The 15,490-nt window shown below is 42.7% G+C and overlaps 1 protein-coding gene across 2 annotated transcripts in view; it reads left to right on the top strand.

Annotated features, from left to right (window-relative positions):
* Nucleotides 1-945: 945 nt before the first annotated feature.
* Nucleotides 946-15,490, top strand: part of DNAJB14 (DnaJ heat shock protein family (Hsp40) member B14) — a 33,323-nt gene continuing 18,778 nt past the window's right edge. For both annotated transcript variants that reach the window (XM_083571622.1, XM_083571623.1), the window contains exons 1-2: nucleotides 946-1,437; nucleotides 13,383-13,557. In XM_083571622.1, the coding sequence (XP_083427748.1) occupies nucleotides 1,305-1,437; nucleotides 13,383-13,557 (308 nt within the window). In that variant the 5' untranslated portion in view covers nucleotides 946-1,304. The remainder of the gene's footprint in view (nucleotides 1,438-13,382; nucleotides 13,558-15,490) is intronic.

The following is a 15,490-nucleotide window of genomic DNA, read 5'->3' on the forward strand; positions in this document are numbered from 1 at the left end:
CTGACCTTTTCTAATTACACACCTAATTAGAAACCAGCAGTTTCCATGCAGTGCTTCCGCCTTACTCTTCAGGGTTTCCCAAAGTTGTTGTCTCCAGTAGTTTTTGGACTACAGTTCCCATCAGCCCTGACCACTGGTCCTGCTAGCTATGGATTATGGAAGTTGTCCAAAAACAGCTGGAGACACAACTTTGGGAAACCACCTCCTGATGTACAGTAAATGTTGGGAGAGTCCTATCCCAGCATTACCATTGCATTCTGTCCCCCAACACCCCCACTGGACCGTTTTGGATTCATTGGCCTTCTTAGGGTCTTTCTAAGAGGTTTGTTTTGTACTTCTGTGAAGCTTGGCCTCCTGGAGTGGATTGTGCAAGTTTAGCTACATGAGTTTTGGGGCCTACTAAAGCACAGAAAATAAAACATTTCAGAGTGCACTTGAGTGACAGTTGGCTTAAGAAGCCTGTATGGAGCTGAAAAGCAGGTGCAGGATGGGTTGATGAATATTACTGATTTCTTAGTCTATCATGAGGCACCAGGGTGGGTTATGACTATTTAAAAACAGCAATAAATCCATGTAGCCAGCATGGTGTGAGTTGGGAGTCCAACATCTGGAGGGCCATCGTTTCCCAATCCCTGTTGCACATCCTAAAAAACTAGATGTGGTCCTCTTGACATCTCACATTTTTGGGAAGGAGAGCTCTAATTCAGCTTGTCCTAAAACCACAGCTTGGGTCTAATACACCACAAGTAAATAATGCTGTAAGGTACAAAAGAGAGTGCTCTTCACCCAGAAAAAGCATCCTGAAGTGTACCGAAAGAGGTGAGCAGGAAGGAAAATTGCCCCCTGAGCCCACCTGCCCGCGGGGTTGGGCTGCGACCCCTACTGGCCGCTCCGCGAAGCCGCGCTCGCGTCGTGGCATTTGGGAGGCGAGTGCTCCTTTCGGCCGCGCCTGCGCAAAGCGATCCTCGCGGCCGGTCACGGAGCCTGTCCCCGGAAGCGAGAGCGGCGGCGGCGGTGCTGGGCCCGGCCGGCTCCGGTGCGTCGAGCAAGCGCCCTTAAGCCGACGTCGCTGACTGGAGAAGCGGAAGGCGATGCAGCGGAGGGCGCCCGTCGCCGCCGGCAGCGGCCCCAGAGGCGCGGAGTGAGGCGGCCCGCGGAAAGGCCCCGGCGAGCGCCCCTCTCGCCAACCCCGCCACCCCCGGCCTCCTCAGCGCCCCGGCGGCGCTCGCCCGCCCGCCCGGCTGGCCCCGTCAGGCGCCTTTTCCCTGCGCTGCGGCGGGCGGAGGCGGAGGAAGGACAGGCCCATGGAAGGGAACCGCGACGAGGCGGAGAAATGCATCGAGATCGCCCGCGAGGCCCTGGAGGCCGGCAACCGGGAGCGGGCGCTGCGCTTCCTCAACAAGGCCCAGAAGCTCTACCCGACCGAGACCGCCAAAGGTGAGCGCGGGGCGCCCGACCAAAGGTGGTCTCGGGGCGCTGTGTCGAGGCAGACGGCAAGAGAGAGGGCGACGTTTGCTGCTCTTGCTCTTTCTCTTTATAGCAGGCAGGGGGACCAGCCTTTCTCATCTTTGGGCCCCCAGCCCATTAATGATCCTGTTCCTGAAGCTGCTGCTGAAAACACAACGGGCCAGGAGTCTCATCAGATCGTAATGAAGGACGCTTGGACAGTATTAGGGCATGCCAATAACCCTTCCCCCCCCCACTTTCCATTTAGAATATATAAACATTTTTGGGAAACATCAGTGATGGGTGAAGCTCTTTGATTAGATTTGAAGTCAACTTGGTAATTTTGAGGTTTATTGGTTAACTTTTTAGGGGGGTGGGGGGCCTCCTGAGAGTTCCATGCTGGATTGAAATATCAGTATTATAGAAAAATAGAATTGTAGAGTTGGGAGGGACTACAAGGGTCATCTAGTCCAGCCCCTGGCCATGCAGGAATCTTTTTGCCCATCGTCAGGCTGAAACTCATGACCCTGAGATTAAGAGTCTCATGCCCATCACCCTGACCCACTGGTCCTGCTAGCTAGAGATCATAGGATCATAGAATCTTAGAGTTGGAAGGGACCCCAAGGGTCATTGAGTCCAATCTCCTGCAATGCTGGAACCTCATCTAAAGCATCAATGACAGATTGCCATCCAACCTCTGTTTAAAGACCTCCAAGGAAGGAGAGTTTACCACCTCTTGTGGAAGTCTGTTCCACTGCTAAACAGTTCTTACTGTACTGTCAGAAAGTTTTTTTGAATGTTTAGTCGGATGTTTAGTGGTCCCCAGAATTGGACACAGTATTCCAAGTGTGGTCTGACTAAGGCACAATAGAGTGGTACTATTACTTCCCTTGATCTGGACACTATACCTCTGCTGATACAGCCTAGAATAGCATTAGATTTTTTTGCTGCTGCATCACACTGCTTACTCATGTTAAGCTTGTGGTCCACCAAGACCCCTAGATCCTTTTCACATATACTGCTAGTAAGCCAGGTGTCCCCCATCCTATATTTGTGCCTCTGGTTCTTCCTGCCTAAGTGCAGAACCTTACATTTGTCCCTATTGAAATTCATTTTGTTAGCTTGTGCCCAGTTCTTCAATCAGTCATTTTGAATTCTGATTCTGTCTTCTGCGGCATTAGCTACCCCTCCCAGTTTGGTGTCATTTGAAAATTTGATGAGCACCCCCTCAATTCCTTCATCCAGTTCATTTATAAAGACATTGAACAACAACTGGCCCAGAACAGAACCCTGCAGCACCCCACTTGTCACTTTTTTCTAGGATGACAAGCAACCATTAATGAGTACTCTTTGGGTTTGGTCAGTCAATCAGCTACAAATCCACCTAACAATTACCTCATTCAACTCACATTTTATCAGCTTCCTCATGAGAATATCATGGGGGACTTTGTCAAAAGCCTTACTGAAATAAGATACAGTGTGTCCACAGCATTTCCCTGATCCACCAAGTTTGTAGTTCCATTAAAAAAAAAAAAGAAATCAAATTGGTCTGACATGACTTATTTTTGAGAAACCCATGCTGGGTCTTAGTAATCACAGCATCCTTTTCTAAATGCTCACAGACCGACTGTTGAATTATCTGTTCTAGAACCTTTCCTGGTATCAATGTCAAGCTCACCGGTTGGTAGTTACCTGGGTCTTCCTTTCCCCCCCTTTTGAAGTTGGAGACAACATTTGCCCGCCTCCAATCTGTAGGGACCTCACCTGTTCTCCAAGAATTCTCAAAGATAATAGACAAAGGCTTTGAAATTACATCCTTTAGTAGCCTTGGATGCAGCTCATCAGGCCCTGGAGATTTGAATTCGTTTGAAGTAGCTAGGTGTTCCCTTACTACCTCTTTTCCTATCTTGGGCTGCAGCTCCCTCCTTACATCATTTATTCTGTTATCACCAGGTTGGGCATCACTTTCCTTTTGGGTGAAAACAGAGGCAAAGTAGGTGTTGAGTAGTTCCGCCTTTTCTCTGTCACCCAATTGCATTTCTCTGTATTCCCCATGCAGAGGACCTTCCATTTGCTTGTTCTTCCTCTTACTTCAGACATAGCCAAAGAAACCTTTATTATTATTTTTAACCTCTCTTGTAAGCCTGAGCTCATTCTGAGCTTTAGCCAGCCTTACTTTCCCCCTGCAACTGTTGGCTACTCATGTATACTCCTCCTTTGTGATTTCCCCTTCCTTCCATTTCTTATACATACCCTTCTTAACTCTCCTCTCATCTGTAAGCTCCTTATGCAGCCACACCAGTTTCCTTAGATGCCTCCCACTTTTCTTTCTTGTTGGTATTGTCTGCATTTGGGCCTTCAATATTTCTCCTTTTAGAAACTCCCATCCTTCTTGGACTCCCTTCTCATTGAGTATTTCTGACCATGGGATCACACCCAGTAGCTGCTTCAGCTTTTTGAAACTGGCCTTCTTAAAGTCCAGAGTACGTGTCCAACTACACTCAGTTTTCCCATGCCTCTGTATCCTGAAACCCAGGAGAACCTGATCACTTCCTCCCAAGTTTCCAAGCACTTCCACTTCATCAATCAGTTCCTCCCTATTGGTGAGGACCAGGTCCAAGATGGATGATCCTCTTGTTGGTTCTTCCACCTTCTGGGAAATGAAATTGTCAGAGATGCAATGCAGGAATTTGTCGGACCTTACACTCTTGGCAGTCCCAGCCATTATTGGGGAAGTTGATGGGAGTAAAGGTAAAAGATTAGCAACAACACCTGAGGACCCAAGGTTGAGTAAGGCTGCTTTAGACTATACTTCCCCAACCTGATGGTCTCCAGATGTTGTGGACCCCAACTCCCAATAAATTTATTATTATTATTATTAGCTGCAGGTAGCATATCCTGTGGTTGGGTATGGTGGCAGCTAGAGTCCAACAACTTCTGGATAGTTGTGAGGCTCAGTCATCCCCGCAGTGCCACCCAAAGCAAGTGTGTGTTGTGTTGTGTGAGCTGCTGCCTCTATACACTTATGCACCCTCCCTTCATGGTACACAGTGGAATTGGGAGCAGGTGGCACTATGGTCTAAACTACTGAGCCTTTTTGGCTTGCTAATCAGAGGGACGGCAGTTCGAATCCTCATGACAGGCTGAGCTTCTGTTGCTCTGTCCCAGCTTCTGCCAACCTAGCAGTTCAAAAGCACACCAGTGCAAGTAGATAAATAGATACCGCTGCAGTGGGAAGGTAAACAGCATTTTCATGCGCTCTGGCTTCCATCACTGTGTCCTGTTGTGCCAGAAACAGTTTAGTCATGCTGGCCACATGACCCGGAAAGCTGTTTGTGGAGAAACACTGGCTCCCTTGGCCTGAAAAGCAAGATGAGTGGTGACTGGTCCATTGGGGCAAATAGGACACCAGCCTCTCCAACCTCAGTCAGCCATGGCCAGCCCCAACTTACCTGTCTTCCTACTTAGTCATTCTAGGGGGTAGCCCTGGCTGTCAGCTTCTACTTGCTTAGTCTCAGTGCTGCCATTGTAGAACTCAGCAGGAAGGAGGATGGGAATAAAACTCAATTTAGTTGGCTCTGCCCCTTATTGGCTTTGGCTCCACCTGCTGTTTGGGCTCTCCACTTTCCACCTCATCCAGTGGTTAGCAGTCACCACCGGTGTCCCCATATCCTGAAACCAATCCTGATGACGATATTATATAGTATTTATAAACAAGTTTCAACATGTTTCATGCCCATTATTTCATTGATGGATTACAACAGCAACTCTGTAAGGTAGCTCAGAGAGTCAGTTGGCTAGTTACCTAGTGAGTTCACCTAAAGTTACCTAGTGAGGCAACCTTTGAACTGGGTACTCCCTTGCTATAGAAATCCCGTTGTCATGTTTCGTAACTTATATAGGATAATTAGCAGAGATGATTCTAGCCACAATTAGTAGGGAGTAGCTGTAATTAAATTTCAGAGGTCTTACTTCAGTATCGACTTAGTTAGTGCTGCACTGTATTAAAAGTGCCTTAGTATATGTGCAACTCCCCACCACCAAACACACACCTTTTTTGTTATACATATGGCCTGAGCTAACTGGAGCCAGCACCATTGTCTCAGTTTGTTCGTTCTTTTTGCTATTGTAAAAAGGAAAAAAAGTATGTAGTCTTGTTGGAAAAACACTTGGTAATACGTGAGTTGTACCTGTTGAAATTTTAGAAACTTGATCTTTGGGGTATATCTACACAACAAACAAACCAGTTGTGTAGTGCAATCCTATGCAGGGCTATTCAAGTGCCACTGAGTTCATTGGCATTTAGCCTTAGGTAAGTGTGCATAGCATTGTAGCTGGGTGGTCTGGTTTAGCTGGTTTTGACTTCTGTAGGGGGATCCCAGGGGATCTGTTTCCATGAGGGCACTGAGAAATGTTAATAAATTTCTAGTTTCTTAACTCTAGCTTGTTGGCAGGGGATCAGTTTTAAGTGTGGCAGTAAGCAAGTTCAGGTTTCCATGAACTTACATGTATATCCTGGGCTTTTGTAGAAACTTTAAAAAGGGTGACCTAGATTTTTCCCAAGATATATTTGCTTATTTAACATGAGTTTAGTTTCATCAACCATGCATATCACTGAAACCCAGGTCACTCGAAATTCTACCCAGCCTCCATCTTTCTTGCCCACATGCTTTAAGCATAACTTTGCAGGTTTAGAAGCAGTGGTGTGAGTTTTCTAGATATTTTTTTTTTCTAGGCAAGGGTAACTTGTAATGGGAAAAGTTTCTGATACCCTAGAGAGTGATCAAATTTAGCATGTTTATTGTACTTTTATTTAGTGAATACAGCAAAAATGTGAAGCTTCCCGACTTGCCTAATACTGTATTTGCAATTCATATCCATTCATTGTTACTAGTAAATGTATAAAATGACATTTTTTCCATAGAAAAATGAAGTGCTGGATTTTTTTCTTATGGAAGATTTCCCATGTGAACATCACTGGCTTGCTTCTTTTAAAGTAAAACCGTAGATTCTCAGGAAGCTGAATTTATTGGATGTCAGATTCCTACATATGATTGTGGAAATGTGCTCAGCCCTTAATCTTTTATGCTAAGCCTGCCTCCAATTTTCCATTTCCTTGTTTCACTACTTAGCTATTCCCCTTGCCCAAATTATTTCCTGTATGCTGTAGACTGCACCATTGTCCCAAGTTCCCTTTTATTCAAGCCAGTTTCCAACTGCTAAAAGCATAGGAGGACTTGAAATCTGGTTAAACTGTGGAATCAAGGCTGGATATTTGAAATACAAAAGTGAAGAGATGGTAATGTTTAGAAATTATCATTCCCTCCACAGTTTAGAGATTTTGTTGGGATCATACAAATATATGTTGTTCCTGAGATACCTGCTGCACATTACTCCGTTAGCCTAATCTAGGCTGATCTGTCACGAAACCCAGTATAACATAATAGTAGCCTGCTTGGGCCCCTTGCTTCCTAGAGCTATGAAAGTACAAACAGCTTTGCTAATATATGTTGGCTCTGATAAACCTCCTTTCAAATACCTGGTTATATTTCAGGTCACAATACGTGTACCCTGGTAATCTGATCTGAAGGTAACATGTTCAAAAACCTATGTGGCTTTCAGAGCAATTTGTATCGTCATTGCCCTGGACCAGTACATATATTACTTGAAGATTCTTCTGCAAATAATAAAAGTAACATTATTATTATTATTTACATTTGTTAGTTAGTTACATTTTGCAAAAAAGAAAAGAAAAAAGTTTCAAAACTTTTGAAATATAACAGTTAAAAACTTAGAAAATGTAAAGCGGTATATAATACAGTGTGTGTGTGTGTATACACACACACACACAGTATATAATAATAATATTATATAATAATATTATAATAGTATATAATACAAAGTACCTAAAGTGCTCATCCAATAACACACTACACTAATGGCAAATCCTATGCACCCCATTAAAAGATAAGCACCACTGGAGTGACCGGCTTTGTTGCCAAAAGCCTGAGCGAATGAAAAGATCTTGGGCTGGCACTTAAAAACTGATCATGATGGTGCCAGGCACTTTTCCCTGGGGAGAGCATTACACTTATGGGGGACCACTTCTGAAAACGTCTTGTTTTCATGTGGCTCCCTCTGTATCTCACTCAAGTAAGGTGCATGGAGAAGGATCTCTGATGAAGACCACATGGTCTGCGCTATTTCATACAGGGAGAGGTGGTCCTGAGTTGCATAGGGTTTTATAGATCAAATGTTGTCCTTAAGGCTTTCCAAACTATACTTCCTGTGGATGTCATGTTTTGAATAGCAGTATATCCAAGTTTGTAACTGGCATGGACCTAATATTAAAGATGAAGGTAATGAACTGTATATTTTAAAAGCACAAATAAGACTTAGCAGTAAATGCCATTGTAGAATGTACACCTAGCTGAGCTCTGTTTTATTCAGAGATTCTCCAACAAGTATGATCCAGCTGAAACATATTGCCAAACATTTTTTAAAACCCTTGCAGCATTCCATGTCTCCAGTATCTCAGATAAGCCAGATCAGTTCACCTGGGTGTGCAGTGTTAGCATGCCACATACCTAGCAGCAGAGGTCTGCAGGGCTGTGAAATGTTCCATGTCGAAGTTCTTGCACTCTTAGTGTCATGTTTAAATTGAACCCTATAATTAAAAACCTGAGGAGCGGGCAGTTCAGTTTAAATTTCTCAAAAGAGCAGATTTACCTGAATAATTTAAGTGAATGGTGTGTGTTTACGTTCCCCTCTGAAAGCATCTACAGTATTCTAGGCCAGGCACGTACAGTGGTACCTTGGGTTACAAACACTTTGGGTTACAAACTCTGCTGACCCAGAAGTAGTACCTTGGGTTGAGAACTTTGCCCCAGGATGAAAATTTCATGACGGCGGCCCCATTAGCGAAAGCACGCTTCAGGTTAAGAATGGTTTCAGGTTAAGAACGGACTGAATGAAGCTCGTAACCCAAGGCACCACTGTATATGTGGCACTATATGTCCTGGGGTAAAATCCTTAAAAAGCTCAACAACTTTGGGGTAAACTTCAATCCCCTGTTCTAGGCCAACCCAAAGGCCTGATGCTAGTCCATGGGAGTTGCTCTTCTTTATACTGCTGTTTACTTCAGTAGATATAAAAGCAGTAGTGCAAATTGCAGTAAGCAGTGGAACTGGATCTTTGCAGCACATGTAACATTATCATAGCCCTGCTTCAAATCCAAATTTGTAGTCTTCACCAGCCATAAGAGCTGCAACCATGGCAAATAATCAAATCAAGCCTAGACACACCTAGTTTTTGCAAATTCAGTTTAAAGTAAGTACTAAAGAATTACTCCTTAGTAAGTTTCACAGGAATTCACTTTAATTAAGGAATTTGTCTTAATTAAGGAAATCTGCCTGAATATCTGGATGAGGGATGTCATAAGGCAGAGATGGTGAGCCAGTGTCGCAAAGGCACTTGCAGCAGCCCACCAGCTCTCTTTCAGATGGAGGTATCTTTTCTGCCTCTGGTGTAGTGCAGTTCTTAGAAGGCCTTAGTGTTTGGGAAAGAGGGGAGTGCTTAGAGTAGACCTTCTAGGAGTGGCTCCATGCCAGAGGGAGAAGAGGCATCATTGTAAGTAAGTCGGGGCTTCCTTGCAATCACAACACTAGGCTGTGGAGGAGAGGTTCCTCTTGTAGCCCAGCGCTATGATGCTCTTCAGAGACTGATATCTCTGAAGAACAGAGACAGTGTTTTTATTCCCCGTTGGAGTGCTAGGCTGATCAGCAGAAAGGAGGGGTGTGCTGCTTGAATGTTTCTGCCTGCCTCTCTGAGTGTACCTATGTGTGTGGTGAGTGTGTGCATGTGAGTGTACAGTGGCATGCAGTCCTTGAGGGGGACGGTGATGATACTACAGTATAAAAATTGATCACACACCCTTCACTCGAAGTGCCCAGAGCAGGTTACTGCAATTAAAACACAATATTAAAAATAGTTTTAACCAACCTTCAATGTGGTTTTTGGGCTGCAAAATGTTAGCCACCCTCTTCTTATAGGACGTTGGCCCTCAAAATGTCAGGTAAACTTGTATCACTTTATTTATATTTATTTTAATTCATTTAAGTCTGTTCTTGGAAGGAAGAATGACTTTTGATGTCAAGCCAGTGATGTTTCAGTTAGTTTGACTTCTTTCTTACAGAGGTAGTTTGCATGCTTGAGACTGATGGGACTTCAGCAAATATTTTGCTTGCAATCTTTGATTCCCTGGAGGGACCTGTTAAGGGACTGTATAGCACCTGTAGGCCTATTTGTTCCTGATTTATTTGTGCCTTCTTTGGGAGCAGAAGGATCTGTTCTTCCATCTAAACAGCTGGTATTTTTGTTTTGTGCTTTGAGAAGCCCAGGCTGGTTTTTTTGTGTTTCCTTTAGGCATGATATGTCCATATGTACTGAAGAGTTTTTGGAGGCGGAGAGTTCTGAGGGATAAATTCAATCTATTTACAAATGAAAGCATCAAGCCAGGAATATAGGACTGTGTAGACATGCCCTTTGACATGGTTCTATATAACATGATCGCAACCATACACAAGCAGGAGAATAGATTGTACCTTTCATAATCAACAGCAGACACAGCAAAGGGCATTGAAAGAAGCTTATAATTGTGGAACTATTTCAAAGGCTTTACAAGAGTGAAGTCCGGATTTGAATTTACTATATAAATAGCATTGTACTTGACTGGCCATTTCAATTCTTCCTTAGAGCACTGCATATTCCTTAGAGCACTGCATATTGCCCCCAAATACCCCAGTAATAAGATCATTAAGTTCACAGATGATACAACGGTGGTTGGTTTAATAACTGCTGGAGAGGGGGAGGCGGCCTATAGGAAGGAAGTTGAGCAGTTGGGGGAGTGGTGCAGGAAAAACAACTTACTCCTTAACTTAAAGAAAACAAAAGAGATCATTGTGGACTTTAGGAAATGTAAATTGAATATTCAGCCACTTATTATTGAGGGGAAGTGCGTGGAACAGGTCTCGGTGTTTCGATTTCTGGGAATGGAGTTGAGAGACGACCTAATCTGGGGAGAGAACAGCAAAGACCTGGTGAAGAGAGCACAGCAGAGGTTATATTTTCTGAGAATCCTCCGGAAAAACAATCTCTCAAAGGACTTGTTGATGGCATTTTACCATTGCACTGTGGAGAGCGTACTAACTTATGGTCTCTGTGTGTGGTTTGGGAGCTGCACGGCCAGGGAAAAAACAATGCTATCCAGGGTTGTAAAGACTGCAGAGAGAATTATTGGGTGCACTCTTCCCACCTTAGATCAAATCTATGCTGCCAGGTGCCATAAGAAAGCGGCAGAGATAGCACATGATAGTACGCACCCCGGAAATGATCTCTTTCAGCTCCTGCCTTCTGGAAGAAGGTATAGGGTTATAAAGGCCAGGACTAGCCACCTGAGAAACAGTTTCTATGCTAATGCAATTCTGTTTCTAAACGCAGCATAAGGGGTCTTTGTAGTATAGTGTATTTTAAAATGGGGTTTTAGAGTTTTTAGGGGTTTTTGAATGTTTTATGTAGTTTTTATGTAGTTTTATGTAGTTTTATGTAGTTTTGTGGTACTTTTATGTAGTTTTATGTAGTTTTTCAATTTCATTGTTCCGCAAGGGACAATGACAATAAAGATATCGTATCATATCGTATATGTCCACATCACTGAGGCATATTGAAGCAACTAATTTATATGCTTTATTTGCATGTAAATAGTATGTATGCTAATGTGGATTATTTAAAAAATCAATTGGATATGTTTTGTCTTATTTAAAAATAATTATTTTAATCTTCTAGTGAATTTGTATCCTTATATCTGAGTTGTGAGTGCAATAATAAGAGCTGCCATATTAGCATTTCATTTCTGGTACTTGAGGGACAGTCTTCCATTTGGGATTGCAAACTGACTGGGGAAAACAACACCAGCCTGGCCTGCTTTTGTGCTTTTAACAGCAGCTTTATTTGTAGAAATTGGCAGATGCAGTTCTTCATATCTTAGTGAGAAGGATTATAACGTTCTTAGACATTTTAATAGAAATGTGAATGGACTAGAAAAGATACAAGTTGGTAATCCCATTTCCTACCTACAATATTTGTCTTCACATGCTTCACACTAACAGATTTTTCATTCTGTTTGAAGTCCTGTTAGTTTCAAAAATGTGCATCTTCTTAACAACTTTGATTAATTAGAAGTTTCCCTTCTGCATTTTTACAATGCTGTAATAGTAATGATCAACAAGAACATGGTAGAAAATAGTTTTCTTCTAAAGCTGTTGAAGGCATTTTTTTCTTGCAGTTCTGATTTAACCCATTTCAAGACAATGGCTGTATTTTACAGATCCCAAGCGTATTTGCTCAGAAGTGACCTGCACTGAATTCAGTGGGAAATGCTCCCTGATAAGTGTGCTCAGGATTTTCCAATCTTAAAACTTATTTTTACTAATTCAAGAAAGTCTTTTTAATCTAATATTAATATCATATACGTTTAAAATTACATTACTAGGGAAATTTAGGACGTGAGTCGGTTGATTGCTCAAATACAGTACTATCAAAGATTTCATCAAGCCGGGATGGAGGCCCTTGTGAAGGTGGAAGCTTATATTTCTTATTTTAGTAATTTAGTTGCATCATAGTATCGCCTGATGGTATCATCTAACCTATTCTATTTTGCTTCTTACAGCAAAAAGATCTTGATTAAATTGAAACTATAGGTTTCAGTTTTCAGGAAGAAATAACTCAAGTTTAGCCCCCTCTTGACAAGAGAACTTGGTTTTCCTTTCTGTGGATTTAATAATTTAGATGTCAGAACATAGTCCGAAATGGGCCAGAATCAACCTTTTTGGATGCTACATTTTGCAGTGTGATTCTCCATTGAAGACTTTGCAGGCAGGACTGAATCAACCAGACAGTGCTGCCTCAGCAATTACTGTGAAATGATTGCTTTTTCTCTTTGCCTTAAAAGCTGTGTGTGGAGATGCAGGAAAACAATTATTTTCCTAACAAAAGGAACTACTGAACTTACTTTCTGTGGTAATAGTAGCAGCATAGAATCTCAGAATCATAGAGTAGGAAGGGATCTTGGGGGTCATCTAGTCCAACCCCTGAAATGTAGGAATGATTGAGCAGGTACTTATAGTAGTGCATAGGTACCTTTTGTATGGCACTCATGACATCAGTCCAGATGTCTTGTGTCACTTTTAACTACTCCATTTTATGTGCTTTAAAAAAAAATATTCTGAGGATGTGTGATTGAACTGTCTATAGCAGTGTGTCAGCACAAAGATAATAAATGAATAATAAACCACAGTAATAAACCAATTAACTGACCAATCTTCTGTGCAATTCATCAGCTAGTTTGGCATAATCTCTTTCTGTTATATGGGGGACAAGGATATCTCTTGCTGTGGGATCTAAGGTAGGGCCTGTGTGTGTATGAAGCAGTGGGAAGATGGTTCTTCCTTCATTTCCATTGTGTGACCTTCAGATTGGCATAAAGGAAGCTCAGGGATTGCTGGTGCCACAGCCCTTCAATGCCTTGTTTGGGGGCACTTGCTACTGCAGGCAGGAGAAAGTCTGACAATAGCTTTCCATTAGCACTCATCTCTGGTGGCAGAAAAGCACATATGCACTGTCTTAACTCCTTGGGACGTTGGTGGAATGGTTCAAATTGTGCTCTAAAATGCTATCCTATACACACTTACTTGAAAGTAAGTTCTACTGAACTCAGTGGTGCTTATTCTGAGTAAACCTGCTGCATAGGAATGCATTGCAAATATTAGCCTAGGAACATAATTAATTTATCTGATTCTTTCCCCCATTTGTCCTCAAAATGTAAGCCTATCGGCAGTATCTTCTATGCTTATGTAGCTTACACTCTTTTTCTTCTGTAGTGTTACTGGAAGCAATTTCAAAGAACGGGAGTGCTGCCGGGAGTGGTGCTTACTGTCGAAAACCAGCAAGTGGAAGTGATAAGAACAAACCCAATAGCATGAAGGACAGCAGTGCATCTGCTGCAGGTGAAAGTGGGAAGACCTACACCAAAGATCAAGTGGAAGGAGTGCAAAGGTATTTTCCTAAATAAACAGATTGCCTGTTGATAGTACTGATAATAAATTACAAGTGTATCTGACAGCATAGCGTTCCCCAACCTGGTGCCCTCCATCTATTGTTGGACAGCAGTTCTAATAATACCTGACCAATTGCCATGCTGCCTTGCAGGATATATTCAGGAGAAGAAAAGGCTGAAGAGTAAACCCTATAAAATTCCGGTCTCTAAGGCATCTTGTAAGCCTCGTAAGTCCTGGTGCCAAGCTGGTGCAAAACATATTGCTGTGCTTTCCTTTGGATCACATCAGCGAGGCCAAAAGGGGAGTCTTGTCATCTGGGCAGCCCAGGGCTTTCAAACACACTGCCCAGGCTAACACAGTCATTTGACTTCACCCCCAGAGGCACACTCCAGATGGATACCAACAACATTTGCTATGCTGATTGGAACTGATCAAAGTTGTAGTCTAAACGACCTGGATGGCACCATGTTGTGGAAGGCTGGTCTAGGTAAAAACAGTACCTCTTCAGATGTTGCCAGTGTGATTTCAGCTTAAGAATATTAACTTAGCTGAGAACATCACACTGCTCTTTACAAAGGTTTTAAGTCAACCTTTTAGAGCAGTACAGCTGTCACTTAAATGTTCTGATGTGAGAGCTAAACTCATGGATTCCATTTTTGAAAGGTCTCATAGTTTGAGCGCACCGCCGCTATGTTGACAGAATGCTTTGTCAATATCAGTTGGAGCCTGATGTAGCTTGTTATTATTTCAAACAGTAAATGAGATGGCTAAGAAAGTTTTGCCTATATAAACAGCAGCTGTGTCAATATGTTGAATTGTTCCATATACTGAAGTGTTTTAATTTAATTCTACTATTAACATGGTAGGTGAATAGGTCCTTTCCTACTTCTTTTCCTTTAGTGCATGTATTAGTGACTCTTTCATCTCTAACCTGAATCCAATCAGCAATTAGATTATGAGGAACATGTGGTCCTTGACCCAATTTGCAAGCGATAAGGAGAAAGAAAGCAGGGGCATGGAGAGCAAGCCCAAAAGCAAGAGGGTACACCACCCACTTTTGACTTTGGCTCCCCCACCACAAGCTTCAGTTCTATTCACTTTAACATGCACGTCTAATAGATTGCCCCAAGGGGATGTGGCCCTCAACAGAAAAAAAAGAAAAGGTTCCCAACTCCTGATTGACTCTCTCATTGAAGTATGTGAGATAACTTTTCCAGTGCAGGAGGAAAGGGTAAAAGGCCCCTTAGCCCATGCCAGGGTCCTGATCTGGATTGGCCCCCAAGCTTGCAATCTATTGTACTTCTGGACTAGCTGGGGTCCCATATGCTACTGGCATGAATGTCAAGGAGGAGGGGCAAAACTGAAGAAAAGAGTTCCTAGTGGCTGATGGGAATCTTCTGGGAGCCAGATATAGCTGGCAGGCCAGAGATTCTCCATCCACGTTCTAAAATATGATGCAAATGGTCTAGCCACGCATTTGCTGCATCCTGAGGTTTTTATTCTTACTTTTATTTATTAAATTTCTATTCTGCCCTTCTTCCAAGAAGCTGACAGAGATGGACAAGATTTTTCTTATCCCCAACCCCAATCTAACTTAACAATCTGCGGAGTAGGTTCAGCTGAGAGATAGTGACTGGCACATAGCCAGTGAGTTTCATGGCTGACATAGATTTTCCTGCTTCTTTTCCCACATGTTTAGCCTCTGCAACTCACTAAATATGACAGAAGTTATACGAACAACATTTGGATTGCATGTACATCACCTGAATGTTTGGACAATAGTGTTAAGAAGCACAGGAGTGCCATTTATAGAGCGGAACAATCTCCAAGTGATTAGTTTTAGCATATTTTTGCCAGGTTAGAATCTAATAATGTGTGTTGATAGGCAGAAATATAAACAAGCATTTTAGTTTCTTCCCCATCCTATACAC

This window comes from Podarcis filfolensis, assembly GCF_964270895.1.
Source record: "Podarcis filfolensis genome assembly, chromosome: 9".
NCBI classification, from domain to species: domain Eukaryota; kingdom Metazoa; phylum Chordata; class Lepidosauria; order Squamata; family Lacertidae; genus Podarcis; species Podarcis filfolensis.